Here is a 22,063-nt window from a genome sequence, read left to right on the forward strand (position 1 = left end):
GTAAACATTCATCAAAGAATACATCCTTACTCTTTTATTCAGGACGATTATTTTCGGACTGGTGGCGTTTGGTTAAGCGAACTCTAATAATAAAAAGTTTACCGATTGGGTTAAAATAAAACAGATTTTGATCGTAGCACTAATTATGATGATGCAAAATTGGTTGAAAACGCGATATTCAAAAAGCTCAATGGGATTGTTTCATGGAGGAAGTAACATTACTGAAAGAAGGTAAAGAAATAGAAAAATCCAGCAACTTACGAAAATTGAGTCCAATGCTTGATAATCATGGAGTACTCAGAGCAAGAGGAAGATTGGAACACGCAAGAAGCATACCCGAATCAGCAAGAAAGCCTATTATATTACCATATGAACATAATATTTCTTTTTAATTGTAAAGACATATCATGAACGGTATTTGCATCAGAATGACAATGTCGTAATTGCAGCTATTCTTCAAAAGTTTTGGATTATTAAACAAAGGTCACTTTTGAAAAGGTCAAGAAATATTGCCAAGAATGCATTATTGCTAACGCAAAACCAGTACCACCCATGATGGCACCCTTACCAGATTATCGGACCGAATCTTTCTTGTATCCATTTACGCATACTGGAGTGGATTACTTTGGTCCATTTGAAGTTGCAGTAAAACGATCAAGAGAAAAACGTTAGTGTGATTTTTACATGTATGTCTAGTAGAGCAGTTCACATCGAAATGGCTGAGAAGTTAGATACAGATTCTTTTTATTGTCTGTTTGCGTAATTTTCAAAACAGAAGAGGAAAAGTTAAGCACCTTTACAGCGATAATGGCACGAACTTTGTTGGAGCTGACAATGAATTAAAAGAACTAATTGTGAATATTGATAAAAGAATGAGAAACGGTGATGCGGCAGCATTAGCCTTAAAATGGACATTCAATCCTCCCGCGGCATCGCATTTTGGCGGAGTATGGGAGAGGCTTATTAGAATCATAAAGTTATCACTATACAAAATGCTGAAGCAGTATGGTAGTCGTTTACCACGACCAGCAATTTTAAGATCTGCTCTGATCCAAGTAGAATTTATTTTAAACTCTCGTCCTTTAACACACATACCAGTAGAAGATATCGACGACGAAATAATGACACCATTTCATATTCTAATTGGTCGTGCTGGAGAATATGTACCGCCTTATGATCCAACAGCAATTCACTTAGAAAACATCATTGGAAAAAGGTTCAAAACTATGGGAAATATTTTTGGGATCGGTGGACGAAAGAGTACCTTCCATTGTTGTTGAAACGAAATAAATGGACTAATCAAATTGAACCTAATAAAGTTGACGATATTGTTGTAATAACTGATGATAAGGCACCTCCTGGAACATGGTTGAAAGGTCGAGTAATCAGTGTTAGAATGGCTAAAGATGGACAAGTAAGATCTGCTGAAATTAAAACATCTAAAGGTATTTATAAAAGGCCAGCCGTCAAAGTGGCAGTTTTAGATGTTCGGAAAATTCAAAAGCCAAAGCCATCTTTAGAAACAAATGATGATTTATTTCAACAAACTCAAAACTTTCAAGGAAGGCATGACACAATTCCACTTTCAGAACCGAAGAAACTAGATTCACCAGATTTAATCCCGAATCAAAATGAGGAACATGATATATGAACAAGGCGAAAGACGTGTAGCATCTTCTGTAGTTTATAAAATTTTAGCTGGACAAAATCCTAATACTCAAGGCTTTAGATTTGATGCTTTATTATCTGAGAAAATAATTGATGGTGCAATACATAAGTACTGGAACAAAGTGTTGTCTTTGGAGCACATGGTTGGGAAACACTACGTCAACATTCATCGGTATTTACCTATTCGCTCGAGGTTTAAAATTTATTGTTGATACAATCATACATAGTCAGATATTATATGACATCTATGGTTTCAGTTGGAAACTAATAGCATCATTCTGGGACTCATTAACTAATTTTTTGTCGCATAAAAACATTAGAAGGGAGACGGTAAACAAAATGGAAAATAATAGATGTTCAGAAGAGAATCAACAACCAAACAATGAAACAGAAGAAACAGAAATGAACCTGTATAGAGGAAATGTGTATCCAAAATCAACACAAATGTCTAGTCCTAAGTAAAAAGACAATATCAATATCATTTCATAATAAGTAATAAATCGCTTATCGACAGTTATTATTGTAAATCTAGTAGATTTACGGGGTCCGGAATGTAACGAACGCGAATCAATCAATTTGCATTTCAAACTCAAGTTGTCATTTTCGTTAAGCTATACAGCGCACCGCATGGCATATTGTTAGTTGCAATATGCGCATAGTTGATAATTCTCTGCTACCTGAGACAATTATGTCATAAACTCATCGTCTACGAACCACCAAGAAAGAGACCCATAAATTGTAACAAAATAGTGACGCACCGATAGTGGCGGCGATAACAAAGTAGAGATAATAAGAAAGGGACCCAAAAGATAATGAGTCAAAATCAGGTAGAATATATTGTACATTCATTTATATATACGGCTTAGCATTAGTAATAAAGTTAGTTCTAGACCACAGTTCTACAGTGTATGTTTTCTACATCCGAAAAATCCGTAAGTCACCGGCGTCACAAAAGTAGTTTTGTTCTAGCGTATTTTTTAGTTATATCTTCTAGACAAATGACCTTTATGTGGTGAGATATTTTTTGGATTGACAACCTTATTTATTCTGCGCGGTTTGTATGTTTTGACCTTCCTAAAGATTTTTTTATTGGCCACCCAAAATTTGAACAACTTTTCATAACAATGACCAAAGTCTTTCGTTTTTTCACAGCAACAAGCCATAAATATGCTTATTGATCTGTACTGATGAAAATGTCAACATTTCATCGAAGTTTTAGGATATTTGGATTTGATGTTATTGCCTCAACATGGGGACACTTGATCCCCCGTTAGTCACCCATACAAAAATTTGGCGGAAAAAATCAAAAATTAAAAACCGTTCTTAAGCTTCCAATTTTTGTACATTTGACGGATTTGATGAAGGTTTGGCAGGAAAAAATATTTATTGCGTAGATCTCATGGAAAGGGGATCAAGTCTCCCCAAATTTTAAAATTGCATGTGCTGTCGAATTCAATAAAAAAAATTGTTCATGTATACGCACAGTAATTCGATTATTCTGCGTATTTTGAAGGGAAAATATTTAAAAAATCTGAGGGCACATTTCTAATTTTATCAAAACAAGTTCTTGGAGACGGATCAATTTCCCCCAAATATTTTCAAAGTCGATTTTTGACAGCACTCCAAAAAATCGATTGTGTATCAATAACAACAATAATTTAAGGACTGTCATACATCAGTAAAGTTAAATACTATATTTCTTAGAGAGTCTGTGCACAGAGCGAAAAAAAGTTGTGATTTCAATATTTTCTAATCTTATTTGGAAAGGTTGAAAAATTTGGTACTATTGAATGCTAAAATATTCAAATTAACAGAAAAATGGGTGATTTAACTATTTTGCTCTCATTGTAAAATTGTTATTTTCATAGTGAGAGTACTCAGATCAAAATTTGTAAAATAGTCAAACTTACTTTCATATTCCGTATTTCTGGTAACACGGACAACGAAAAATAAAGAAACTGGCAGTCGACAGTGATCCGTCAAAATCGAAAATTAGAAATACAGCAAAAAAAAGTTCACTCCCAAACGTTTGTGCTAAAGGCTATAAGTGAGTTTATAATAATAGTGTAGTTTTTTACATCAATTGTAATGTGGATTTATGTTTTCAGGGAGACAGCATGTAACATATCGCTCCCGGTGATTGTCCTGGTGCTAGTCTGCTGACCGTGAACGACCCGAAAACCCATCTCATTCGCGACATCTGTCTGGAGAAAGGACATGGAAGGTGTTCCCGTGACGGATTGACAAGTGTGTAAAATAGTGCTCTTAATAAATAAATTCGACCGCATACCCATGAATCCATGTTATTTTACATCCAGCTGCTGAAGCCTACGAAATTTAACTTTTCCGGGTGTTTCCATTTTCAGGTTAGATTCGCGCAACATCATGATGCATCATTCGAGAGGAAGAAAAACTCGAACTGCGAAAAGGTCCACAAGAGATGGAAGATGAGTGCGATGAGATCAGCAACGCCATCCTGGATGCACATCTGCAGCAAGTTCCAAACCCCAAAGTTTCATGTGAAACCATTTCATAATGTGGATTAATATCGTTCGAGAGACTAAATTCGGCTAAGTATTCAAATACAAAACATGTAACAATGTGTGCTGGCTTACAATAAAAATAAAATAAAAAACGGAAACAAAATGAGAATTTATAAATTTGTAGAATTTCATTTTGACAAACGATTGAAAATGCACTAATGAAATTGAGAATGAACACTACTTGTTGTTTTGAAAGTAACACTAGTTAATTCTAATGCAAAATGTACATGTCGGTTTGAGAGTAAATTGTTATTTTGAAAAGTTAGTACTTGTCAAAGCTCTTGCAGAGATAACATTTTCTTAATGGTAAATTTAACAGTCGTATACTTTCTACTGAAAATCACTAACTAATTTTCTTAATTTTACCAACGTTTCTTTGGTTTTTACCAATGATTTTTTTTTGTGTGTGTGGAAATCGCGTATGTTTATTTATTTTTGATTGTGATACATCGGATATTAGAAAAGAGGATCAAGTCTACCCAGTCTCCCCTATGAATAAATCTCCCGTTGTCATTAGCTGAGAAAAACCTTAAGAAAATCAATTTATGCAAAATACATAACGGCATAAATAGCTTTCTTTGAAAATCAGCACAAATAATATAACATCTCATACTTCTTTTATGGGTTTCGTTCACTTTCTTTGTATTTGGTTTTAAATTCCTGCCTAAAATATTGATTTTTTTTATTTTGGAAAAATCAATGAAAAAACGGGACATATTGTGGATTTTTAAGATTATGACGGGACAGCAGAATAAGGTCTAAAAAACGGGACTGTCCCGTTAAATACGGTACGTATGGTCAGCCTACCGATAAACCATATAGTGTTCAAGTGTCGTGCGTTTTGACGATTAGATTTAGATTAAAAGAAATGTATGTGCTGCTACTGTGAAGTGTATACTACTTTAAGTTTCCTGGATCTTGGTGGTCGGACCATAAAATGACTGATTTTGGAAAGGAATCAAATTTGGTGAGATCAACCCAATAATGTGTTTTTTGCAGTTGTTATTTCAAATACACCTATTTAAGAGTAGGGTTATTTTTTCAAATCAATGTCTTTTCAAAGCATTTCGGGGTCCCGAACAGCCCTAATCTCCAACAGCAAAAATTCAGAAATTCATAGTTTTCCACACTAATTTCCATACATATAATGGGCGCGGCTGGCTGGGCCAGTTCCGCATGGTCGGGATCCCAGTATCTTGATTTTACTTGATTAGATAAATTGAATGTTTTTGCCTTTCTCGTACAACTAAGTTGTACCGAAAGGCTATCATTTCACTCCAAATTCGAACTTTTGATAAAAGTTCCGGAGACCCATAGTGTTATATACCATTCGACTCAGCTCGATGAACTGAACAAATGTCTGTCTGTCCGTGTGTGCGTATGTGTGTGTGTATGTGTGTGCGTGTTTTTTTTTTTTTTTTTTTTTTTTTTTTTTTTTTTTAACGAAGGTAATGGAAATCTGCAAACAGACACCTGGGGAGGCGAACCCAGGTAGTGTGGGGATGGGATCACCACTCCCGACCCACTAAAACCAACTCCTTCCTCTCCAGTCATTCCCCCGGCCCGCAATTAAGCAATACTTGGGGATGACTATTGGGCATTGCGCCCCTCCATGACGTACACAAGTGCACGTATGCGCCTCAACTCTTCGACACTCCCCATGCAACACACTTGCACAAGACACACTGGCACCACATGTGCCCCAACACTCACCTGCCTATGCCGCTTGAATGACTGCAAGGACCAATTTATAAGTACCCTGCAGGGGGTACCCCATGCCGCCATCTCACAACATAGACAGTCCTCACTCAGTGTGGTGTTCACCCCGTCCTGCAACAGGGTGGCACCACTTGTCTACCAAGCCGGAGGCGACCCTATGTTGGTGGCTCCTATGCCGCTCCTACCTCAGCTACGAGGCAGACCCTTTCATGTCTCCTATTTCTGAGGTGCCGCAGAGGCATCAACCCCCCGACACTCCTACCAGTCATAGCGAGACTTTCGTGTCCCCTACTTCTGAGGTGCCGCAGAGGTATCTGCCCCCCGACACTCCTGCCAGGCCTAGCGAGACTTCACTCATTCCGTCCCTGACAGCCGGATCACACTACTACCTAAGCAGCCACTCTGACCATACGTACCATGCGAGTCTAACTTGTGTGCTCGCTCATACATTCAGTCCCAATCGCTTGCACCACTTGTGCACCACTCTCTTTGACATTCAGTCACTCACTCAGTGGGGGTTGTAATACCCCATCTCCCATTTTTATCCACTCTGTGCACCTCCTGTGCATCGTTTGGGCGTGGAACACCCGGCACGTCAAGCGTGCCTAACACTCACCTACCCGGGCTTTGACACTGTCAATAGGACTCCCTAAGGTACTATGCCGGTAGCACCCACCCATTGACGTTTCGAAGCCCAGGTAGTCCTCAGCCAATGTGGTGGTCTCCCATCCTGGGACGGGGCCACACCACTAACTTACATGTCTCCGATTTCTGAGGTACCGCAGAAGCATCAACCCCCGACACTCCTGCCAGACGCAGCGAGACTTTCGTGTCCCCTACTTCTGAGGTGCCGCAGAGGTATCTGCCCCCCGACACTCCTGCCAGGCCTCACCAGACTTCAGTCATTCTAACACTACCGACCATGCGTACCATGCGAGACTTACTTGTGTGCTCACCCATACACTCGGTCCCTCGTTCTGTGGGGGTATTACGAGTAATACCCCCAACTCCCGTTCGCTTGCACCACATGTGCACCACTTGGGGGTGTGTGGGTACCACCCACTGCCACCCGCTTGCCGCCGAAGCAGCCCTCACTCTGTGGAACCTCCACAGGCTCCGTTAACGACCTGGCTAATTGTTTCACCCCCCAGGCCATTCATCCCTTCGGCACGGGTCGCCTGACACCTTGGGATTCGGGGTTAGGGGCTTGTATGCTTTAAGCGGCACACGGTCGCTTGATAAGGTTTGCTTGCGGATATGTGGTTTTTGGGAGGGAATTAACAGCGCCCCCTGTTAACCCCACCACCTCCTAGGCAGAACCCCCTGACTCACAGACGGCTGGGGAGGGGTCGTCAAGCCCTTGGACATGGTCCCTGCTGCCCCTGCCCTGCTGTGTGTGCGTGTGTGTGTGCACAAAATGCCATAAAAAACATTAGCCAAATTTTCACATAGAAACTCTTAACCGATTTTCTTGCAACAAGTTGCATCCGCCAGAGACTAAAACGCTGTTGATCACTATTGAATTTCATAATAATTGCAAATTGCAAAAAATAGATAATATTAAAATAGTGATGAGACATAGTCACATAGAACAATAATGTGTTATGAAAAATGCCTTGCATCTATGTATATTTTTAAAGTTTATCCATGGCTTGCTCCTATTAAGAGTTTCATCGTACTATAAAGATGCTCGTGTTGCACGCATTTAGGCGTAAGTATGCTCTTCGTTCAGTTTCATAGTACTATGAAATTGTCCGAAAGTCAAAATTCGAATATAGGAAATTCGAGAAACTTTTGGCAGAGCCATCTGTCGTCTACTAGTGTAAATTTTCTATCATAACATTAGACGGTGTAACTGTTTTGCCTTTCTTGTACATCATCGAGGTGTAAACGTAAAGGCTACATTTATTACCTTTTTGCGCGAGAAAGGCGCCATCACCGCTAGGTGGATTATTCTGGGTTTTTTCAGTTGCGCCCTGCTCTAATATAGGTCCATCGTAAATTAATTGTACTGAGTAACATGACTCATACAAGTAATATTTCATATTATTTTCCTCCTGTAAGAGAAGATCCATTAATAACCTAACGCAAAAATTGGCTATTTTCAATCCCCCTACCCCTCTATGTCACGTTCGTGTGAACTATCCGTAAGGTTTGTATGGGTCGTTACACTTGCGACAACTCCCCTTTGAGCGACTATAGCTATTGCGCTTCGGCATACATTTTTAAAGCAGCAATTGCATCTTTGAGTTCAATATCAACTAGCTGCATCGTAAATTTTTAATTACGGAGGAGTTTGGGCAAACATTTTTCTATATTTGGTTTTTGAGCCTTTTAGGTCGTTTTCTTCGTCAAATATTTCAAGTAAAACTTTGTAAAATGTTTAGTATAATTATCTTTAAAATGCATGGTTGATTTTTGTATTCGATGAACCTAGAGAAATCGTTTGGCTCACTGAGCAGAAAGTACAAATTTGGTAAATTTAGATTTGTTCAACGGATAGTTGTTGATAGATTGAGGTTAAGAAATCGCCTGTAAATTATTTAAAGAATAAACTGTAAATAAAATCGATATTAGCATACTCTTTCGACAGCCGGCTGGCAAGAGTTTAAATAAAAACAGGTAAAGAACATAGTCTGTGGGTCGAATTGCCAGCTTGAAGCAAAACTCCATGACCTACCTTACCCTACCCAACCACCAACTCCGTAGAACTTATGAGGGCGTCGCCAAGTCGGTGGCCTCTCGTTAAGTAAGTTCTACATCAACATTTCCTTTCCTATCCCTAGTTACGGTAAAGATGGATCTGGATAAGGATTCCATAAGAAACATGAGTATCATTAGTGTCCAATCTACGAAGTATAGGGCACTGCACGGACTGCTTTGTCTCTTTCTTGCTGCAAAGAAATTAGAAAACAACAAGGCCAGTAAACGTCAAATTTTATGAGGAACGAAAGAGAAAGAGATGTTTCCGTGCAGTTCCCCATACCGTAACAACGCTAACGCTATTATCAATTATTGAACTGGGGTGTATGAATGGGGTGGTTCAGCTGCTAGACAGTGGAGTCCTTACTCCCTTGCAGAGTGGGAGGGGCTGCTATAACTAGGTAGTAGTGTCGGTGGGATGGTTCCATCTCTTCTAAATAGAACGGAATGATTTGTTCAGTTTACTGCATTTGGTTTTACGTAGGTTGTGTGGAGCGTTCGTGTCTTGTATACAACCCCAAGAACTATAGTTGTAACTCTGTTACTAGTGGAATTCAAACAACGAACCATAAGGCAGAGTTGCAGAAAAACTTTCGCCCTAGAAGTCCACCATACAACACATTTTGAAATTCAGCTTCTTGAATATGTTAGTGACAAACTATTAAATGATCTAACGCGAATTACTAAATGATCGATAACATCTTTGGTCTTATGACAAGCAAAAACGATTGTAATATTCTTGATTAAAAACTCATCCTGCTATTTATTTTACGCCTACCGTTTTATTCGACCTCTATTCAACATATTGAGATATCAAGTTTCTTAAAATAATCGTTCGTACATTTCAAACACTTTTCATATTATAGGTACTTCTTGCAACAATGTCGAACATCATTCCGCGCACTTGTAAAACGGATGAGAATCCGATACAAATTGCAAGACAAACATAAAATTGAACCACAATTCTGGGTAAGCAATTGGCAGCTAAAGAAAGGGTAAGATCTATGTTCAAAATAAAAGATAAACCATTCACTACTTTGCTCAAAGGAAACTCAAATTTGGTGCCATTAATTTTCCAAACGTACTGCTGCAGCGCTGAATAAATAACAAATCGAACAAAAACTCCTACCGTCAATGCATTTTCGCTTGATCTAAGACTGAAAAATGGCCCCATTCATGAAGCTTAGCTTCATTTATCGGTTCTTTTCCGGAGCTTGCTGTTGCTGGGAGGTGGAATTCTGAATACTCTGACTGCTCTGGTTGATGTTGTGTCCCCCAACTCCGTTCTGATGGTGCTGTTGCTGCTGCTGCTGTGGGTTTGCGTTTCCGCGTCTGGTCAGTGTCTTCTGCAGAACATGGGCATCGGCCGGTTCAATCCGTTTGTAGTAGTGCTGCTTCGTTTCAACAATTTCGAAACCAAACTTTTTGTAGAATTCTATAGCGCCCTCGTTATCGACCTTTACGTGCAAAAATATGCTGTCAAAGTTGCCATCATTCTCGACGTAGTTCAAAATGTGTTTGACCATAACGGAGCCGATTCCCAGCCGCCGATAGGGATATAAACATCCCAGCGTCATAATATACAACCTTCGCAAGTTGTCCGAGGTATCGATTCGCGAACAGACGGCACCAACGACGACATCATTGTAATAAGCCAGCTTTGCCAGCTCTCCGGACTCCAGGACGTCCAGGTAGAACTTGTCGTTGTACAACACCGGCAGCACCACCGTGTTGATTTTTTTCAGCTGTTTCAGATTGTGATGAGTGACATCGCCGAGTTCAATGTTGGCTCTGTAATGAAGAAAAGGTAATTTTAATTCAATGCAAAAATAATTTGTTCAACATTTTCATATATGTACACAGATTTGAGTTTGTATTGTTGATTTGTTTTAGATTGCTGTATTTAGTGACTGAGAAGCTGAATAATCATTGTTTTGTGTGAAATAAACGGCTGTCTATGCCTGTTTTACCCCTAATTATTGATATTTTTAGTTTTGTTTCAGACCTAAATTTGTTATCTCTTACTTCTCGGGATCAGAGTAGTTTGAGGTTAGCAACGAGCGAAGCTCTGTTCCCACTCGATGACTGAAAATAGCCCTCAATCGATATCGAACTTACCTGGTCATGGTGTTTGATTCCGAGGAATAGCTCCACAATCGCCCCTATCGGGAGAAGCTGTTCTAGTACGGAAGAAGCTAGTTTTCGAAGGGGAAATCGGTGGAAAACCTAAAACCTGCTCCCACAGAATAATTTTGCACTGGGATCGAAAGAAGGAGTCAAGACAAAATTTTCAAAACGACTTAACTGCTTTTATAAACAAAGATTCAAACGACGATTTGACGAATCTGATAGCTCTCCCACGCAAACCAACACCATCAACAGGTAGCGGAATCCTTCACCTACCTAATGATGGTGTTGGTTTGCGTGGGAGAGCTATCAGATTCGTCAAATCGTCGTTTGAATCATTGTTTACAAAAGCAGATAAGTCGTTTTGAAAATTTTGTCTTGGAGTATCGAACGCGACCCACCGAACAACCATCGGAACGAAATTTGACAGATCAGAAACAGGGTTGCCAAACGGAAATGTGAATATAAGATTTAATTTTTTTTTTAATTTGCCAAACATAATTTTTAATTTGGCCGAAATTTTGAAAATAATATTAAAAATAGAAATTTGTTTTTTGCATATATGTGATTTTTGAAAAAAAAAACTTCAAAACAAGAACTTTCCTTATAATATATTGAATGTGTTCATTTGAGCAAAATCTGAAAAATATTTGCATCTTGGAATCAAAGAAGATTTTGGCAATACTGGTCATACAGAAGTGACAGCAAGGTTATTAAAAATTATTTCTGGGATCCCAGCAAGGAAGGTTACTCTAACTTTAGCATAATGTGCATCTATCCTGTTAGATAGTTACACTAACATTCTCACTAACAGTTAGGGTAAAGTGAGGCTAAAGTTACGCTAGAATGACACACTTTTGTTAGGTATGTTTATGCTTGGTGCATAATTTCATCTAACCTGTTACACTCATGTTACATTAACGTTAGATATGTTTCGCTTTGGCCGGTTAGGCAGTTGTTGGGGTAGTTTCGGGTGGGATTTCATGTTGGTTTATTTACATCTAGCTGTCATACGAGCAAAAAGTGCATGTATTGGCGCGAAATAAAAACAACCAATACATAAGTACACTTTTGCTCCGAATGACAGCTAGATGCAAATCAAGCATAATTTTTCATAACGACGTATGTAACAATTATGAGGATTCGAGAAATCCTTTGCAGAAAGTTGGCAAAACTTTTTCTAAAACTGTTTTAAAACTAAATCTTTTTTCAATACTTTTTTCCGCTGGCATGCATCATTACATGACACGTAATAAGCGTGCTTCACAGCAAAGCTCAGTTCATTCAAATTCACTGTGAAAAACGATAAAATTATACATACACCGGTATGCTACACGTACGTCGGTGTACATTGGTCGGTTTTCCATAGTTGCACGATTGACGCAACTGCAGTTTTCTTTTCTTTTGCTTTTTTGTTACACAGTTCGCTCTCAGTTCACATATGTTAAAGCGACGTATGTAACAGTGAGACTTCAAAAATAGAAATTTTCACATACGTCGATTCGCAAAAAGATCGAATTAAAGAATTTTAAGATCTAAAATCAGTAAAATCGATGCGTATTATTTAAAGCCGCGTGTGATTGTCACGTTGTATTAAAAACCCCGTTTTGTTTACTTTTGTTACATACGTCGTTATGAAAAATTTTGCTTGAAATGAACTAATTTAAGAATAGTGTAATTTATTTTAAATTCGTGTATTTCATGTGCAAATAATTCATAGTATGCTGTTTAATTATAATGTTTTGCTATAGTGCATTCGCGAAGACGGTTCGTACCTAATCTATTAAAGGAGATGCACCAAAATGTCGACCGCAACGATCCGTATCTGCAGGTACATTACCAACCATCTGCTTAGCCGTGAAAAGATGATCTGCGACGTCTTGCGTCCGGGTCTGGCTTGGGTCCCGAAGGAGGAAATCCGTGGTTGGCCGTCATGTACAAAACCATCTCCGATTTAGTATTCGTGTTCTGACTCCGAACCAACTTTGGCGGTGGCAAGTCGACCAGCTTTGTGCTGATCTACGACATGCCAAGAAGTTCGAACCCAAGCGCAAGCAGCGCAAGGAAAGCAGGAACCGTATGAAGATGCGCGGTACCAAGAAGGCCAATGTTGGAGTGGCTGTGAAGAAGTAAGCGGATTGTTTAGAGTTGGCTTTTCACTACGGTGAACTTTTAATTCCTTCGAATTAAATGGAGATATAACTTCATGGTGTAATAATAAAAAATAGCAATTTGAATCATATTAGACTTCAGCTTATTTCTCTGGAGGTTTGATTCTAAATTCACACTTAATCTAAATTGAATTTATTCCTCTATTCCCCCAGGTAACCTTCCGTGGATTCTCCAGGGACTACATCGGATCTTCCTGCAGGGATGATTCTATAATTTCTATATGAGAATTGATCGTGAATTTCAGCAAGAGTTCCTAGGTGATTCCTCTGCAAATCACTTAATATAGTCGGTGGCAAGTCGACTGGTTTAAGGCTGATTTACGACACCCTGGACATTGCCAAAAGGAACTCTAGCACTGATTGGGTCGCCATGGAATGTTCGAGGAGATGACGCGAGAACCGTATGAAGAAGGTGTGTGGTACCAAGAAGATCAAGGTCGGACAGGCCGTGAACGAGTAAGCTGGTTGCTTGGAGTAGTGTTTTAACTCCGGTGCTTTATGATGCCATCGAAATTAATTCTAAGATAAAAATAATAATGAAAACATCATTTAAAATCATATCAGACTTATTTCATTGAAATTTTGACTCTCAATCTAAATGGAATTTATTCTTCAATTTAAATCAATAAATTACATTAAAGAAATTTTCAGGAAATTCTTCCTGTAGAGAAGCTTTTGTAATTACATAAGGGAATTATTTTGGTAATGTCTTCACGATTTCATTTGTAAACTCCTCCTCGGGAGTGCTGTTGGGTTTCCTCCGGGAGTTCCTTTGGAAAGTCCTTTAGAATTTTCTTCCAGGAATTAATCTGAAAGTAATTCCTCTGAGCATTCTACCGTAAATCTATCAATTAATTCCTCCGGGAGTTTCTCTGGGATTTCGAAAAGAACAGCATGTTGGAATTCCTCAAGATGTTCCACCAGTGAATCGATTTTCCCCAGTAATTCATTCAAAAGTTCGTCTACAAATTTATTTGGGAATACATCTATAAATTCCACCAGTTGCTCTGAAAATTTCACCAAAAGTTGCTCAGCGAATTTCTCCATGAGTATATCTCGGATTCCCTTGAGAAGTTCATCAAGAAATTCCTCCAGCTGTAACATCAAATGTTACTTTGAGAATTCGTACATTTGACGTATTTTTTGACTGTTCTTTCAGGAGTTCCTCTAGGAATTACTCCAGAAACTGATTGGCAAATTCCTCCAGGAGCTCTTCTAGAAATGTATCCAGAAATTAATCTGGAAATTCCTTCAGCAGTTTCCTGGGAATTCCTCCAGGATTTTATCTGAGAATTGCTTTCGGGAGATTCCTCCAGGAGCTCCTCTAGGAATTTCTTCAGGAGCTCTTCAAAAAAAATCCTGCAGGAGCTCCTCCTAGAGATTCGCTGAAAATTCTTCCAGAAATTCCTTCAAGAAACTACTGGAAATTCCTCCACAAGTTCTGCCGGAAATCTTCTAGGTACTGTACCAGGAAACTATCTGGGAATTCTAACAGAAAACTATCTGGGAATTCCTCTGAGAATTTTTCCATAAACGCATTTGGTAATTCCTTCAGAAGTTCCTCTAAAAGATACTCAAGGAATTCCTCCAGCAATCTCTTATAGGATTTCCTTCGGGAGTTGTTCAAGAAAATCCTCCAGGTGTTCCTCTGGTATTTGTTCAAGAAGTCCCTCTGGAATTTCTTCCAGAAGAGCATCTTGAAATTCCTGGAGGAACTTCCGAAGGAATTCCTGGAGCAACTGCCGAACGAATTCTTGGGGGAACTTCCGAAGGAATTCCTGGAAGAACTTCCGAAGGAATTCCTAGAGGAACTTCCAAAGAAACTCCTGGAGGAACTTCCAAACGAATTCCTGGAGGAACTTTCGGGGGAATTCCCAAATGAATTCCTGGAGAAGCTTCCGAAGGAATTCCTGAAGGAACTTCCGAAGGAATTCCTGGAGGAACTTCCTAAGAAAATCCTTCTGCCTCCTGGAATTTGGGAATTTCTTCGGAAATTAAGCCCAAAACACAATATTAGCTGAACGGCAACGGAAACGGCTGATTGGACAGTTAGTTGACTCCCTCGGGAATTTCTTCAAGAACTCCTTCGGGGAATTTCTCCGGGAATTTATTTGGAAGTTCCTCCATGAATTCCTTCGAAAGTTCCTTCAGGAATTCCTTCGGAAGTTCCTCCAGGAATTCCTTCGGAAGTTCCTCCAGGAATTCTTCCGAAAGTTCCTCCAGGAATTTCTTCGGAAGTTCCTCCAGGAATTCCTTCGGAAGTTCCTCCAGGAATTCTTTCGGAAGTTCTTCCAGCAATTCCTCCCAATTCCTGGAGGAATTCCCGGAGGAATTCCTGGAGGAATTTCTGGAGGAATTCATAGAGGAATTCACAGAGGAATTTCTGGAGGAATTTACGGAGGAATTCCTGGAGGATTTCACAGAGGAATTACTGGAGGAAGTTCCTCCAGGAATTCCCCCGAAAATTCCTTCGGAAATTCCTCCAGGAACTTCATTGGAAGTTCCTCCAGGAATTCCTTCGGAAGTTCCTCCAAGAATTCCTTCGGAAGTTCCTCCAGGAATTCCTTCGGAAGTTCCTCCAGGAATTCCCCCGAAAATTCCTCCAGGAATTCCTTCGGAAGTTCCTCTAGGAGTTTCTTTGGAAGTTCCTCCAGGAATTCCTTCGGAAGTTCCCCCAGGAATTCTTTCAGAAGTTCCTCCAGGAAATTCTTCGGAAGTTTCTCCAGGAATTCCTTCGGGAATTCATAGAGGAATTCACGGCGGAATTCCTGGAGGAATTCACGGAAGTTCCTCCAGGAATTCCTTCGGAAGTTCCTCCAGGAATTCGTTCGGAAGTTCTTCCAGAAATTCCTTCGGAAGTTCCTCCTAGAATTCCTTCGGAAGTTCCTCCTAGAATTCCTTCGGAAGTTCCTCCAGGAATTCCTTCGGAAGTTTCTCCAGGAATTTCTTCGGAAATTCCTCATAGAGGAATTTACGGCGGAATTCCTGGAGGAATTCACGGAGGAATTTCTGGAGGAATTAACGGAGGAATTCACAGAGGAATTACTGGAGGAAGTTCCTCAAGGAATTCTCCCGAAAATTCCTCCAGGAATTCCTTCGGAAGTTCCTCTAGGAGTCTCTTTGGAAGTTCCTCCAGGAATTCCTTCGGAAGTTTCTCCAGGAATTCCTTCGGGAGTTCCTCCAGGAATTTCTTCGGAAGTTCCTCCAGGAGTTCCTTCGGAAGTTCCTCCAGGAATTCCCCCGAAAATTCTTCCAGGAATTCCTTCGGAAGTTCCTCTAGGAGTTTCGTTGAAAGTTCCTCTAGGAATTCCTTCGGAAGTTCCCCCAGGAATTCCTTCGGAAGTTCCCCCAGGAATTCTTTCGGAAGTTCCTCCAGGAAATTCTTCGGAAGATTCTCCAGGAATTCCTTCGGAAGTTCCCCCAGGAATTCTTTCGGAAGTTCCTCCAGGAAACTCTTTGGAAGTTTCTCCAGGAATTCCTTCGGGAGTTCCTCCAGGAATTTCTTCGGAAGTTCCTACAGGAATTCCTCCGAAAGTTCCTCCAGGAATTCTTTCGAAAGTTCCTCCAGGAATTCATTCAGAAATTCCTCTAGGAGTTTCTTTGAAAGTTCTTCCACTAATTCTTCCGAAAGTTCTTCCACTAATTCTTCCGAAAGTTCCTCCAGGAATTTCTTCGGAAGTTCCTCCAGGAAATCCTTCGGAAGTTCCTCCAGAAATTCCTTCGGAAGTTTCTCCAGGAATTCCTTCGGAAGTTTCTTCAGTAATTCTTTCGGAAGTTCCTCCAGGAATTCCTTCGGAAGTTTCTCCAGGAATTTCTTCGGGAGTTCCTCCAGAAATTTCTTCGGAAGTTCTTCCAGGAATTCCTTCTGAAGTTCTTTCACGAATTCCTTCGGAAGTTCCTCCTGGAGGAATTTCTGGAGGAATTCTTAGAGGAATTCACGGCGGAATTTCTGGAGGAATTCACAGAGGAATTTCTGGAGGAATTTACGGAGGAATTCCTGGAGGAATTCACAGAGGAATTACTGGAGGAAGTTCCTCCAGGAATTCCCCCGACAATTCCTCCAGGAATTCCTTCGGAAGTTCCTCTAGGAGTTTCTTTGGAAGTTCCTCCAGGAATTCCTTCGGAAGTTCCCCCAGGAATTCTTTCGGAAGTTCCTCCAGGAATTCCTTCGGAAGTTTCTTCAGTAATTCTTTCGGAAGTTCCTCCAGGAATTCCTTCGGAAGTTTCTCCAGGAATTTCTTCGGGAGTTCCTCCAGAAATTTCTTCGGAAGTTCTTCCAGGAATTCCTTCTGAAGTTCTTTCACGAATTCCTTCGGAAGTTCCTCCTGGAGGAATTTCTGGAGGAATTCTTAGAGGAATTCACGGCGGAATTCCTGGAGGAATTCACAGAGGAATTTCTGGAGGAATTTACGGAGGAATTCCTGGAGGAATTCACAGAGGAATTACTGGAGGAAGTTCCTCCAGGAATTCCCCCGAAAATTCCTCCAGGAATTCCTTCGGAAGTTCCTCTAGGAGTTTCTTTGGAAGTTCCTCCAGGAATTCCTTCGGAAGTTCCCCCAGGAATTCTTTCGGAAGTTCCTCCAGGAATTCCTTCGGAAGTTTCTCCAGGAATTCCTTCGGGAGTTCCTCCAGGAATTTCTTCGGAAGTTCCTCCAGGAATTCCCCCGAAAATTCCTCCAGGAATTCCTTCGGAAGTTCCTCTAGGAGTTTCTTTGGAAGTTCCTCCAGGAATTCCTTCGGAAGTTCCCCCAGGAATTCTTTCGGAAGTTCCTCCAGGAATTCCTTCGGAAGTTTCTCCAGGAATTCCTTCGGGAGTTCCTCCAGGAATTTCTTCGGAAGTTCCTCCAGGAATTCCCCCGAAAATTCCTCCAGGAATTCCTTCGGAAGTTCCTCTAGGAGTTTCTTTGGAAGTTCCTCCAGGAATTCCTTCGGAAGGAGTTCACGAAGGGATTCTTGGAGGAATTCCCGAAGGAATTCCTGGTGGAATTCCCGGAGGAATTTCTGATGGATTTCCCGGAGGAATTCCTGGTGGAATTCCCGTAGGAATTCTTGGTGGAATTCCCGTAGGAATTCCTGGTTGAATTTCCGTAGGAATTCCTGGTGGAATTCCCGGAGGAATTCCTGGTGGAATTCTCGGAGGAATTCCCGGAGGAAATCCTGTGAAATTCCCGGAGAAAATCCTGGTGGAATTCCCGGCGGAAATCCTGGTGGAATTCCAGGAGGAATTCCTGCTAATAAAATATGGCACATTACAGTGGGCTAGGCATGTAGTGCGTATGTCAGAAGAGAGTCCAGCAAAAGGGATATTTAGTGAATTCCTCCGGGATTTAAGGAGTAGAATGGATTTAAGGACGACTTTTAAGAAGAACTGCAGATGCCACTCCGGCCTTTGTATGAATAAATAATAATAATTCTCAGCCATAACAAAAACATAACTCACCATACATCTCCGTTATACCACGGAACATCCTCAGCAAATCCCTTATCTTATTCGGCAGCCCATAGAATGGGCTCAGGGACTGGAAGTGCGATGAAACCAATGGTGCCGACTTCCTCGCCACCCGCTTTTGACACTCCTCTGTCACTCGTCCGTCCATCCAGCCAGTTCATCAGTTAACTTTTAGTCAAAACTACTACCCAGCTGAACCTTGGTCGATGCGGGAACCGGTAGCAAGCGTTTTCCTCTCCGATGTATTGACGCTGTTCGTCGAGATACTTTCGCTCCTGTAACTACGAGCACATTATCAACGCCAACGGAGCTGCTTGAACAACGTATGTCTCAATCGGCTTGGGAGGTTCCTTTTTAAGTAATTTAGCTCGTGTTAGAATCTGATGGTTCAGACAGTTTCCAGATCGGTCATCCTAGAATGCATACATAACATTTATTTAACACATTTATCTTTCTACCTCTCGACCTATTTACCGGTATACACCTATACCGTTTTGCGCATCGCATATTCATTTTCGTTATTGATCTTGATGAACTTGCTTAGCCGTTGGTGGGAACTGCAAATGAACAAAAAAGAAAACGATTTGATTATGATATTCTAGAACCAATCAATAACAGTCATTAACCTTTTCGATAGCGCTTGAAAACACGGGAGAGCCGGAATCGAAAACCAACAATTTGCACAGCACCAAACACCAATGGTACTGTGGCGGAAGGGAACTGGTCACGGCGCGAATCTTCTTGTCACTGAATATTTAACTTCTCCACAGCAACGCACTCGGACGAAGGAAGTAGTATCATGGTACACCGCATATCTCAGCTCCGGATCAGCCGATCAACACAGACACACGATTTTACGGGAAATATTCCTGCTAAGAGAACGCAGAATGACCACAATAACCGTGTGAACACGCGACTTTTATTCCGAAGCTGAACTCCGTATTTTGTTTTTTGTTTTTTTTTTACTGCAAACGTCGTTGTACAGTCGTCCAGTCAAGAGAAGAACTGAAAGAGCAAATAAAATAAAGAAACAGTATCAGCATAAAAACATAAAAAATTTATGTTTTGGAAAGGTAGCATACCTAACTGGAGTCTAACATCTCACAAATTGTTTCCTGGGATGGTATAGTGTTTTGGGAATCTTCTGCAGGGGCTTTTATTGTTTTCAAATTTACCGATTCGACTCGTTTCCAATCCCTCGTTTATGCTGAATGAAATGTCAGAATTTATGCTCGTGCCTTCTTCTCCGTCTTTGCGTATTCGTGTTCAACAAACTAAACAGATCGGTCTTGTTTTCGACTGCAGCAGCTCTTTGTTGTGAAAGTGAAATTTTCAAAACGCAATTTAGGAAAAATCAAATTCTGCTTCTGTTTGGTGATTTTCTTCGCTTGTTGGAGGTGCTGAGCTCTACATAATGGGTGCAGTTTTGGGATTGGTGTCGGCAGCAAATGTAAGTTGAATTGCGTTGTTGATTTTGGATTATCGATTATTTTTGCTTGTGAAGGTAGGCCCTATGCAAAAGGTCTTAGGCAATGGGCAGGCATCTTTTCGAAGGCCATCCAGTTTTATCTTGAATTATGTAAATATTAGCCCATTGGTTTGTAAATAGGAATGCAGCTCTTTATTGTAATATGCATAGTGTCAAAACACCTGACTCATCAACACATCTGACTGAGCTGGTGAAAAATTCGTATCATGAATCAAATTAAGAGACAAACTGAAAGATACAAAAAAATCAATAAATAAGTGCGAGGCTATCGTATTTGAAACCATCTTATATAGCTGGTTAGGACTGTCACAGAAAAAAATACTGTAATTAATTATGTATGTGGCTATCAAATTACATCTAAAAATGAAATATTGCTTATGGTGGCGATGCTGGGTTGGATACTGTATTGAGTCCTCAATAAAGTGGCAATCATTAAAAGAGATAGGGGGAAAGACGGCTTTGGCAGGTTTTGTTCTATTATTGGTAGGGGGTTTTTGTCGACCAAATTTTATGAAATTTGGCCGCAATATTCTTTGATATGCAAAGAATGTTCAGGCCAAATTTGAGCCTAGCCAGTCATAAAAAACCCCCTGCCAATAATAGAACAAAGCCGTCATTCCCCCTACTGAAAAAGCAAATTTTTCTAATCACCTAATTTTTTTTTTTCATTTGACTACAAACCCATGAGCTGCATAATAGATCTCATGAGCTACATTACAGTGATGCTCGGGGTTTTGGGCGTTATTTCCTTAATTTGCTTCTTACACAAAAAAATGAGCTTTGGCCATACAAGTTAGTATTTGGACGAAATTCATTTCGCACAAAATAGTCAAACCAAGAAAAGGTGCAGCACGCAGGCCACACTGTAATTTTACTATAATCAAGTGATTTTACACCAATATCCGTTTTAATATTCTCAGCTGATAAATATTTAAAAAAAACTTTCGTCGTGGTCAAAACTTTGTTTTGTCCTTATCAAAGATACTTTCAGCCCTTAATTGGCTCATTGGCACTGGGTCAAAGCTCATTTTTTGTGTATGAAGCAAAGTAAGGAGAAAACGTCCAAAATGCCAAGCATCACTGTAATGAAGTTCACTGAGCTACAACCACTGGCAACGCCAGAGTACTGGTAATGATGGGGCGCTTAGCAATTTTGTCGTATAATCAGTTAATTGATGATTTGGCGTCAGCAGTCAGAACTGAAATTCGAGGAATCGATCAATCCGTTCAAACGTTGTTCAAATTTTAGGTTACCTTCGCAATAATTATAAAACTATGAAGATTTGACGACTTATATTGATAATATTCTTTATGGAGAGCTACCAACAATTGTTTCGTAGGTTGTTCCAGAAGATTATTTTTAAGAAATTTCTTTAGATATTGTTAGTAGTGAGCGCTTAAACTGAAGTTACCATCTTAGTAGTCCTTGTAATTATTACGCTAAATATTTCTTTGTTCATCCAACTGTCAAACCGTTGTGTAGTTTCCTTTCTACGTTAGTAAACTAAGAGATTTTGAGCCCAGAAAATATATTTTTACTAAAAATGGCAAGTAAGAATTCCGGAGAAAATGGTGGAGCGGATGGTGCTGTTCGCAAAAGACGAGATATTACTTGAATTGCTCACCGCAACCTACCATCGATTGAAAGACTAATTGAACGATAGAATTGGAATTCGTTTTTGTTTGTTAAATATATCTTGGCTGTGCAGAGAAACTGTCAAAACGCACGCAAACGTATCAATTGTGTTTGGCCCATTACTCCGTAAGTAAAAGTGACATTTTGCTCCATGCAGATCAGTTGTCAAAATTATGCTTGGTAATATTGAACAAAATTCCGTAACCTCTCTACTGTTTAAGTGGATACTGGGCTTATAGAGTTAGGCCATCTTCGGAGTCTTGTTCTTCGTATTTGTAAGGATTACAAAGTGGTACCATTTAAAAGCCCAAAATTGGAAGAAATTAATATCAATATTAATTTGAAAATTCAGTTATACAGACAAGTTCAATAAAAACATTGCAAATAAGTGATTGATTTAAAACTGGTTCAACTTTGGTCATCCGTTACGAGGATGCGCAAGATCAGAATTTATGTGAAAATTTACATAGACCTTTATGATTATTAGATTATTCCACTTCAATGAGAATAAGTTGGCCGCTTCGATATAGTTAGTATGTCCATTGCAAGAAGCAGAAG

The 22,063-nt window shown here is 40.0% G+C and overlaps 2 protein-coding genes, 1 long non-coding RNA gene and 1 pseudogene across 4 annotated transcripts in view; 3 read left to right on the top strand and 1 right to left on the bottom strand.

The window, feature by feature from the left end:
- Window positions 1-2,370: 2,370 nt before the first annotated feature.
- On the top strand, window positions 2,371-4,056 carry LOC134220272 (uncharacterized). The gene is made up of 4 exons (XR_009981830.1): window positions 2,371-2,726; window positions 3,624-3,715; window positions 3,777-3,915; window positions 4,035-4,056. It is a non-coding gene; the product is annotated as an uncharacterized LOC134220272 (long non-coding RNA).
- Window positions 4,057-9,395: 5,339 nt separating this feature from the next.
- Window positions 9,396-10,905, bottom strand: LOC134225873 (probable N-acetyltransferase san). Its single transcript, XM_062706293.1, has 2 exons — window positions 10,752-10,905; window positions 9,396-10,424 (listed from the first exon to the last, which is right to left on the bottom strand). Exons 1-2 carry the CDS (start codon window positions 10,757-10,759, stop codon window positions 9,827-9,829), a joined length of 606 nt encoding a protein of 201 aa, XP_062562277.1. The 5' UTR covers window positions 10,760-10,905; the 3' UTR covers window positions 9,396-9,826.
- Window positions 10,906-12,402: 1,497 nt separating this feature from the next.
- On the top strand, window positions 12,403-12,893 carry LOC134224879 (small ribosomal subunit protein eS24-like; annotated as a pseudogene).
- Window positions 12,894-19,633: 6,740 nt separating this feature from the next.
- The window catches only part of LOC134224878 (serine incorporator 1), a 35,962-nt gene continuing 33,532 nt past the window's right edge, over window positions 19,634-22,063 (top strand). For both annotated transcript variants that reach the window (XM_062704514.1, XM_062704515.1), the window contains exon 1: window positions 19,634-19,830. In XM_062704514.1, coding sequence (XP_062560498.1) covers window positions 19,795-19,830 — 36 coding nt within the window. In that variant the 5' untranslated portion in view covers window positions 19,634-19,794. The remainder of the gene's footprint in view (window positions 19,831-22,063) is intronic.

The sequence above is a fragment of the Armigeres subalbatus genome, chromosome 3, assembly GCF_024139115.2.
Source record: "Armigeres subalbatus isolate Guangzhou_Male chromosome 3, GZ_Asu_2, whole genome shotgun sequence".
Lineage (NCBI taxonomy): Eukaryota > Metazoa > Arthropoda > Insecta > Diptera > Culicidae > Armigeres > Armigeres subalbatus.